The sequence below is a fragment of the Vombatus ursinus genome, unplaced genomic scaffold (assembly GCF_900497805.2).
Source record: "Vombatus ursinus unplaced genomic scaffold, bare-nosed wombat genome assembly UNPS02014863.1, whole genome shotgun sequence".
NCBI classification, from domain to species: Eukaryota; Metazoa; Chordata; class Mammalia; order Diprotodontia; family Vombatidae; genus Vombatus; species Vombatus ursinus.
In genome coordinates this window covers 40,406,709-40,416,787 of record NW_020954641.1, presented here as the reverse complement: position 1 = coordinate 40,416,787, position 10,079 = coordinate 40,406,709, and the positions used below count along the sequence as shown (strand labels likewise).

At 39.9% G+C, this 10,079-nt stretch overlaps 1 protein-coding gene across 2 annotated transcripts in view; it reads right to left on the bottom strand.

The window, feature by feature from the left end:
* Positions 1 to 1,431: 1,431 nt before the first annotated feature.
* The window catches only part of GNPDA1 (glucosamine-6-phosphate deaminase 1), a 14,380-nt gene continuing 5,732 nt past the window's right edge, over positions 1,432 to 10,079 (bottom strand). For both annotated transcript variants that reach the window (XM_027842022.1, XM_027842023.1), the window contains exons 4-7: positions 8,095 to 8,277; positions 6,259 to 6,443; positions 3,651 to 3,825; positions 1,432 to 2,609 (exon numbers count right to left, since the gene is read on the bottom strand). In XM_027842022.1, the coding sequence (XP_027697823.1) occupies positions 2,515 to 2,609; positions 3,651 to 3,825; positions 6,259 to 6,443; positions 8,095 to 8,277 (638 nt within the window). In that variant the 3' untranslated portion in view covers positions 1,432 to 2,514. The remainder of the gene's footprint in view (positions 2,610 to 3,650; positions 3,826 to 6,258; positions 6,444 to 8,094; positions 8,278 to 10,079) is intronic.

Sequence of the window (10,079 nt, the reverse complement as noted above, 5' to 3'; positions counted from 1 at the left end):
TTCCCCTTGTGTGTGTATATATATACATGGAGTAGGAACTAAACTTGTGATTCCATTGGAAACTTCCTCTGCAATTAAGTCTTAGAGAGATGCTGCGAGGTGTACAGAAGCACTCAGAGGCAGGTTTTAAGGCCAGCTCTTCCCACTATGCCCCACCCAACACACCAAATATACAAAATGTCAGCTAATTATGTTAGAAAGGCGGGAGGAATGTGATAATACCAAAACATTAAGGACAGTCTAGACTACACGAACATTGACAGTATTTTGCCATGTAAGCAAAGCAGTGAACTCCAGAATTCTGCAGGCATCAGCAGAGAATCAAGTAAAGATTAAGTTACAGGTAAACCTTCAGTAAATTAGGAGCAGGAGAATCATAACACTATCTTATCCTCTCAGACTTAATAGCCAGACAATCTTTCTTGAATCCAAGTTTACTAGATCTCTGTGGTCAGAAAACTAGCTTCCCTAGGGTGGGTTTTAACATTAATGATGAATATGAACTTTAAGCATCCACAATATGAAGATTAAGACAGAATTGCTAATTTCATTTTTCTCTGACTATGTAATGACAGAAGGTGGTGACGCTTAGTTATGTAGACATAAGATTAAACTAAATACAGGAACAAAAATAGGTGATCAGTTTCATTATTGCAACTATTACACCAAAAAAAGTTATTCCAACACCTTCCAAAATAAATTTTAAATTGATTATGAAAGTAGGATCATAGGGTTTAGAACTGAAGAGGCCCAGTAGCTAAATGAATTGCCCATGGCTATGTAGTTATCCCAGGTCTTCTGATATACGATCTTCGTGGCTTTTTTTTTCTTTTTTTTTTTAAAATATATGAGGCAATTGGGGTTAAGTCACTTGGCCAGAGTCACACAGCTAGTGAATGTTATGTGCCTGAGGCTGGATTTTATCTCAGGTCCTCCCAACTCCAGGGCTGGTGCTCTATCCACTGCACCACCTAACTGCCCTTTCTTATATACCCTGGCTCTTTCTTATACACCGGAAGTGTCAAACATACATGGCACCTGGGAAATATTTAACAAAAGTGGCTCTGTACCACTCATACCGTAATATTCCTATCACATTCTAAGTGTCATTTGAAATCAGAATACCAGGCTCCAAATCTTACCTCTGTCACTACTTTTGCAACTCTGGGCAAGTTACAGCCTCTTTGTGCTTTATTTATTTTTTTAATCTATATAAATCAAAGGAGTTAAGTAATTAGATGGTTTCCTTGCTAGAGGCCATATAATTGATTAAGGAGGAAAGATCTGGAGTTCCAGATGACAAGTATAATTTTGAATCTCTAGGCTTATATGAAGAAGTGAGTCATTGCAAAACATTTTACTTATAAAGTAAACATGCCAGTGGTCTTTGTAGGGGAGGATTAAAAAGGAAGTTCATTACTCTTCACCACGTTCCATTTGAAAATATCAAATTTAATAGAAAATATCACATTGTAAACAAGTCCATTTATCCATCAGTTCAAAACAATTTTAGTAATCACATAAAAGCTAAAATTGAAATACAAGTAGAAAACACAGTTTTCAAAAGTTCTGTCAGAGGCACCTGAATCAGACTCAAGACTTCCCCACAAAGTGGAACCAGCAGTAGCTTGTCATAGGCACATAAAAGATTAGATAGTAAGAAGGCTACAGAGTGGGTGGAATGAATATGGCCATCCAAACAGTGGAACTTCCCACATCTAGAAGAGGGATGATAGCATGAAATGTCCTACCTTCAGCAAAATATCCCTAACCAAAAAAGGTCCTAGAGGGCAGGGGCAGTATACCTGATCTAGCTTAGTATCTCCCTCAGTGCCTAATACTTTGTCCATAGTGGGTGATGATAAAGGTTTATTGAATGAATATTAGCAAAGTGCACAGGCATTTTAAATGGGGATGGACAAACTTTACTAGGTAGACTTTTCAATATGTATAGCCTTGCACTCACAAATCTCAAGAGTGAAACATTAATGTTCTTCTATTAAACCCAATCCTAAGAAGAGAGGGGTCTGCTGTGAGAGAGAAGACAAGGACAAAAAAAGAAAAGTAGATATTCTTCCCCACCTACACTCGTCACATCTTGTTCAGGTCCAAAATGTCCACTTTCCCCAGGTCTGCTCTTCCATGCTACCAAAGAGACCCCTTCTAAACAAGGTGTGCTCCCTGTGCCTTAGGGGCACTTTTTAAAAAATGTTCATGTTGGGCATTTCTATATCCATTTCCCCTTATTTAACAGGTAGAACATGGCATTAGAAAACAAGAAATAACATATTTCAGAGAAAACCAAATCACAGCACAAAAATACCCATATCTGTAAGCTTCAACCCTTACAAATGAGTACAAAATACCCACCTACGCTCATTTTCATCAAATGCAGACAAAACATTGGAGTGGGCATATACATATTTAATCAGTGAACTTTTTTTTCCCCTAAAGACCTGTTCCCTCAAAGTCTGTATCTCTTTGGGGGATTGGACAGCTGGCTTCAAGGGTAAGTTAGTCACTATATGGTCTCTTTGAAGGTTGGCTGTCCTTTGCTTCTTTCATACTGTACAGTGGTTCCACTAGCTTGTTGTGAACAATCATCAACCCTACCAAAAGAACAAAACAAAAACCATGGTTAGCTCAGGTTTAGGTACACCACAGAGTAGTTTTCAGAGGCCATCCCTAGAGATTGTTTAACTTTTTTTCCAATGTCTTCTAGGTCATAAACACCTTTCAGGTAGGAATTGCATGTATTCTGTCTAATAAGGCTTCAATGCAACAGTTATATCCCATGAATTTTCTTATTTGGGATATTTTCAACTTTATAATTCTCTCTGTTCCTTAAAAAAAATCTCCACTGTCTTAAACAATTAGCTTTTTTTTTAAGGAATAGAGAGAATTATAAAGTTGAAAGTATCCCAAATATTGTGAATAACAAAAGACTACCATCTAACTCCCATGCTGTGGTAAGGATCCTCAGTTTTCACACTGTTACAGATTGAGTGCCTCACATTGTTAGATAACTACACAAGGTAAGGCATTGATTAGACTAAGTGCCCTGGGACTTTTAAGCAAACTGATTATGGGAAAATCCAGATTTATATTCGATGTTTCATCATGATGTGTATCTAACCTTGGGTTCTTTGAAGGCTAGACCAGAAGAGAGCTGGTGGTAATAGTAGACTCCAAGCTTAACAGCCAGAGAAACAACCAATGCAATCTTAGGCTGCATAAAGAGACTAAATCCAGAATAAGGGAGTTGATCATTCCATTATGTTGTCCACTTTTTCAGAACACCTCTGAGCAGAGAAGTCTTCGAGATAGCTATGGCCCTTCCAATGCTGAGATTTTGTGATTGAGTTAAGCTGAAAAGGCTTCACTAATATACCTGGTGTGTTTAACATCCTAGTGTGTTTAAAATTACTTCTATAATTTGATAAATTATAAATAAGAAAATTCATGGGATATATATATATATACAATTAGCTCTCAAGGTGTGAAAAAGGAAGCCATTTTTACAAGAAGGTTGTGGTTTTGCATATATATATACATATATATATATATATATATATATATATCACCCAGAGATTCAAAGTAGGAAAGTGAAATTCACTCCTCCCTCTCTTTAATTCCATATCAACCCTTACCTTTGAAATACTTAACAGTTTTCACTTTAAGCTCCAGTGTGGCATCTTCATCACACACAAATATTACACGGGGGTGCTGCTGGAAGGCAGACACGGTCCACATGTGATTTATTCCCTCCTCAATGGCTTTGTGCAGTGCAAGTGCCTTTTGGGCACCCGTAATTAAGATCATGACCTAGAGATTGGAAAACAAGAAAGTTCACTGGACAGGGAGGGAATCGAGGCCCCCAAGAGCTTGCTGTAACCCTGTCACTAAACCATTTCTCTTGGGTCTATTTACTCAGATATAAAATAAGGGGACTGGAGTAGACAATTTCTCTACTCTCAGTTCATAAAAAAACGTTAATAGCAAATAAACTACCTGATATTTATGCCACTGATACCATACAGTACAGCAGCTGGAATGCTGAGATTATGAAAGGCCCTCACAGAGGAGGTGACACTGGAGAGCTTCAGAGAAGCCTAGAAACAGGTGCAGGGTGGGTTGTGGGAAGTGGCCGCTTCTGGAGACTCTGCGTAGGACACTATCTACCTCACTTGAAGTCTGGCTTGGGAATGATGGATGATCAGCTGTAGAGGTATGTACATATATATGTGTATATGTATGTATATGGTTAGATAGGTACAGCTTGTACTAGATGGAGGTAAAGGTTCCTTCTAGCTTTAGCAACTATGTTGTTCTGTGAACTTGAAGTAAGGAAGACTTGGGTTCAAATCCCACCTTTGGTCACTGTGTGACCATTTGTAAGTAGCTTAAGTTCTCTGCTTGTTTCTTTTTTTTAAAATGGGGGTAAATGATACCTTTAATACTTACCTCACATGGTAATGAGGCCCAAATGAGTCAATGTATATAATGCGCTTTGCAAACTTTAAAGTGCTATAAAACTGTCGACTATTACTATAACATATCCTTGTGAAGAAGCAAATAGGCACTTTCAAGCCACAAACATCTCTTCAATCAGTTCTGATGCTGAAATTTGCTTCCATTATCCCCTAGGCCTCCATTTTCTAAACTGTAAAATGGGTACTGTTACTTATCATCTACCTGAAAAAAAAAGTTATCTATAAAGGGGTTCCAGGGAGTAACTGTAAAATCCAAAAGGTTATTACCTAACCTAGTCACCAGTAGGGAATTAGATGCCTTAGTTAATGCCTACCAAAAAACCATTAGCCAACTGGCTTTTCTTAAATATAAAAATCCCTATTTTTAATTTTATAACCACACCTCATGGCTGAAAGGTAAACCCTTTAAGGGCAAACTACAAAGAAAGGGATGACACACTGGTTCTTCTATTTTGCTTTTCTTCTCTGAGATACAAAAATAGATGAGGGCTCAGGGAAAGAACTGGACAAGCAAGCAACATGTGCTTGCTTCAGAAGCTCTGAATTCTCTAATTCCGGGAAACACATACTAGTCAACTAGTCAGCACTGACCATCCAACTCTGGAGTCGAAGCAACTTGAAGACTGGAGCTTGGAGGCTGCTTTTCCTTCATTAAAGTTTTATTGTTGTTTTACATAAAGTAATTAGAGTGAATAAATGATATCCAAAGACCTTTTCTAGCTTAAAAAAAAAATTCTACAACTCTGAATCTAAGTTCAGAGCCCCTAAAACTTGGGACTTCTCCATCCCCAAAACCTTTCATCTTGATTTATTCTTACATATGGCTCTAAGTAGAGGTTATTATGCCTGTCTTAAAATAAAACCAAGATAGCAGTAGCTGAAGTTGAGTCTGTGCTACCCAGCAAGTAGTGTAGACTTGGGATAGAAGCCAGGTTTTCCAGTTCCCTGATGAGGCTCTTCTCCTTTGAATCATAATTATAACTTTTTTTTTTTAAGTTAGGAGGAAGAAAGGCCTTTAAGGCACCAACATTTTACAAACTTCAGGAGAAATTTAAAAATATAGTGCCAAAACCATCTACTAGCTCAGGGAACCAATGAACCCACCTAAAGTTTAAAAAGAGAATGGGGAGGGAGAGAAGGGACGAGTTCTCCACCTTGCAAAAGGATGAGATGAGTCCTTTACATTTGCATTTAAGTGAGCAACTGAACTGGAAGTTCAAAAAGTTTAAAGCCACTTCCTGTTGAAGATCTATCAGGAATTACAATAAAGCATCTCTGAAATTTTAAAGTCACTGCAAATACTGGATTCCACTGACAAGAATTTCATCTTGAAACAAACTGAATATACCTATTTGGAAGGTCAACTGCAACCAATTAGCCTTGCCCACATTTACCACTCCAATCATTGGACTACAGGACACAGGTGTCTGCTGGAAGGAAATAAACTTCCCCCAATACAGACCTGAAATGCAATGAAAAGGAAAACAAGTGTCATGGGCCCTGGGCATGTTCTATCTTACATGCCAACATTAAACCCCATGTGGTTTAATTACACACCCTTGACTCTGAGAAAGAAACATGAAAACACTACTGAGACTGAAGGTATCGTCCCATGAGTCTGCCACCCTTCCCAGAGATATGCCTTATGCTATTCTGGATCAGGAAGGAGGGGGAATCACACTCCTGTCTTAAGAGAAGCCTTGCCAGATGGACAAGCCTCCCAGAGGAAACGTCAAGGAGATCAAGGGCCCTTCTATCATCTCACCTCTCTGGCATCCATGACTGTACCCACACCCACAGTGAGAACCATCTTGGGGACTTTCGAGAGTTCTCCATCGAAGTACCGAGAATTGGCTAGGATGGTATCCATGGCCAGAGTCTTCACTCGGGTCCTAGACACCAGACTGGAACCAGGCTCATTGAAGGCGATGTGCCCTTCAGTGCCAATACCTGCACAGGAAATAGGTGGTACCAGGAAGACTACATAATGGAAGTCAATACTCCCTCATCAATAGTGGAGATTTCCCTGAACCGTCAAGATCACAAACACCAGGACACATTGACCAAAGAACCACCCAAAAGAACATGGTACGATGGAAAACAAGTCCAAGTTCTGCTGCTAATTAGCTATGTTGTGGGTGACCTCAGGAAAGTTATAGTCTCTCTCTGCTTCAGTTTCTTCATCTATTAAAGTGGAAAGAACACCTTTTCTAGCCACCTCACAGACCTAGTTTAAAAATATAGATGAGATAATGTAGATTAAGCACTTTTGAAAAAAGTTAAAATCATACAAATATGTGACTCAGTTTATTACTCAACACACTATATCCTGGTTATATACCTGACAGCTCAGCCTAACACAGCAAACTTTCAGACATAATAAGCTCAGGGCTATCCCACTGTGGATTATATTAAAAATGCTTTCTGTCATTAGTTTATAAAGTTTATCAAGTGAATCTCAGAGTGCACAACACTGGAGGAAAAAGGGTGTGCTGGTTATTAAAAGTACACAAAACATCATGATACGTGCACGCACACATAAGGTTAACTATTATGTTCCAAAATAATTCTGCTAAGCCATCCTTTGCTCTAATCAACATGTTGTGACCATTTGTGTGCTGTGCTCCTTGTCAGGAAGTTATAAAGCATCCAGGAGACAAATTATGCCTACCCTCAACAGGCTTACAATTTTTTCCAAAAGGCAAACGCTTCCTCCCTAATCCCTTCATAACTTAGGAGTTGAAAAATTAGTCTCTTCCCCTGCCCCCAAACCCATTTGGTGGAGAAATTATTCTGAAACCTTTAAGCACACCAGAACTGCCACACCAATTAAGCTCAGAAGTCTGTCTGGTGGGAATGGAGGGTCCAAGAACTGAGGTGCAGTACCCTTGTCCTTCCTGACATCATTACCCTCAGACCTCTCCTGATTCAACAAATAAACTAATACTTTCTGTTCTTACTGTAAATAGCTGGGAAAAAACTTATGGAATTTATATAAATTTAGAGCTGCATGAGACTTTATCGGAGGTAATATAATCCAAATTCCTCATTTTATAGATAAAGAAACTGAAGCCCAGAGGTCAAGTGACTTGCCCAATGTAGCAATAATGAAGGCACTGCCAGGATTTGAACCCACATCTTCTGACTCCAAATCCATTGCTTTTTACACTGGATCATTTTGCCCTCAAAAGAGAGAACAATCTGAACATAATGTAGCTAATGAATTACTTTATTGAATTCAATAAATATTTCATGTAGGAGAGACCTTAAGATTACCTAATCTAGCTCCCTTAATTTATGGATGGGGAAACTCAGACCTATAGAGAAGTGATTTGCCTAGTACTACAAGGCAGAGTTTCCATGCCATATGGCCTCCCACCATAATGTACTGTTCATTGTTTCTAGTAGGAAGCAGGACAACAAAAGGATGGACAAATTTTAATGTCAGCAGGGTGGAGTGGGAGAGGAAGAAATGAGTTAGGGCCCAACCCAGGAAATGGGAAGTTAAGCAGCCTTTTTTCTAACCAGACTGTAGGACAGGAACTATGCTTTCTCCTCTTGAATACTTACTGACAGACCAATCTGTCAAGTTTGACCTCACCTCCAACACAAAGCTCAATCCCTCCAGCTTCCTTGATCTTCTTTTCAAAAGTATCACATTCAGTCTGCAGGTCAGATGCATTCCCATCCAGGATATAGGCGTTTGTAGGGCAAATGTCAATGTGCTTGAAGAAGTTGTTCCACATGTAGGAGTGGAAGCTCTCAGGGTGGTCACGTGGGATGCCTAAGTAACCACAGCACCACCGTTACTTTCCTGTCCTCCCCCAAAAGTAGCTGACAGGACGCCTCAGAGGAACAAATCAATCAATCAACAAACAGGTACTTATTCAGGACTTACTGTGGGTTAGGTAGTAGAGCTACCCTTAAGAAGCCTATATTCTACTAGGAGAAACACCACACACACACACACACACACACTCTCACTCTCTCTCTCTCTCACACTCACAAAATAAATGCAAGGCGAATGTATGGTGGGGAAGGCAGTAGCACCTGAGAGTTGGAAGACACCTCACCTGACTCAACCTATAGCTGATAAAGAATGCCTTCTACAGCTTCCCTGACAAGTGGTTGTCCAGCCTGAGCTGGAAGACCTCCAGGGAAGACAAGCCCAGCACCTCTTGAGGCGATCCATTCCATTTTTGGAAAGCTCTCCATTGCTACCAATATTCCTTGTTGAGCCTAAAACTGCCTCTTTTCAGCTTCTACCCATTGTTTCTAGTTCTAATCTCTGGGGCCAAGAAGATGAAATTTAATCCCCTTGTCACATTACAACTTTCAGATATCTGAAGACAGGTATCATGTGCCTCTCCAAGCCTTCTCTTCTGCAGACTAAACCAAATTCCTTCAACCCATCCTCATGGTATGATTCGTGTTTTTTCACTCTCCCATTTGCCTTCAAGTTTATCAATGTCCATTGATCAATCAAGCATTTTATAAGTGACTTGCCCAGGGTCACACAGCTAGTAAATGTCAATTGTCTAAGGCCAGATTTGAACTCGGGTCCTGCTGACTCCAAGGCCAGTGCTCTATCCGCTGTGCCACCTAGCTGCCCCCCCCATGCAAGCTCCTGAAGGGAATGGAATGCCAGATTGGTAGAGTGCTGGACACTGAATAGGATGTTACTGAAAGGAATTCAAGGATGGAAGACTTTGCAAAGTTGACCAGTTAACTAAAGGGTCAAGATTTTGAGGAGAGTAAAGTCAAGCCTGAGAAAAGGGCCGAAATGACTACAGGTTGTAAAGAGGATAGAAAATAGATAGGAGAGGGGTAAGGTACAGGGAAAAATGGAAAGACAGGAGGTTATGGTCAGATAAAGGCATTTCCGAGTTTGGGATTGTGCAGGTAGAACTCTTGTGGGTGATGATGAGTGAAGTATATAGCTGAGGTAGGGTAAAGGTGAAGATCATGGGAATTGAGGTTGATAAATGGGGAAGCAAAGCATTCCTAAAATGTGGGATCCAGAATTAAACACTGTACTCCGGAAGTGATGGGGAAAGTATGCTCAAACAATGTTGTTTTTTTGTTTCTCGAAAAAGATCTGAGGGTTCTAGTGGCCTGCTAGATCAATGGCCGCCAAATCAGCTAATAAAATCTTAGGCTGCCTTAAGATAAGCATAATGTCCAAGATTAGGGAGGTGATAATCTCCCTATCCTCTGCCCCAGTCAGGCCACATCCACTCTTGACACCAAAGGTTCTTAACTTTTTTACGTCATGGACCCCTTGGAAGTTTGGTGAAGCTCACGGACTCTTTTTCAGAATACTGTTTTTAAATACCTATGCTAAATATATAGGATTATAAACCAATTATACTGAAATACAGTTTTCATAATATTTTTAAAAATCAAGTTCAGGGACCCCAGGTTAAAGATCCCTGCTCTACATACTCCTGGGGGATAAAAGCCTGAAACAGAAAGTTTTAGTCACCACTCGTTTACCTGACACCCTATGGCCAACCTGGAAAAGTTAACCAAACATAAGGGAAAGTTATCCCCCAGCCACAGGAGATAGGTCATATAGTGGTATCC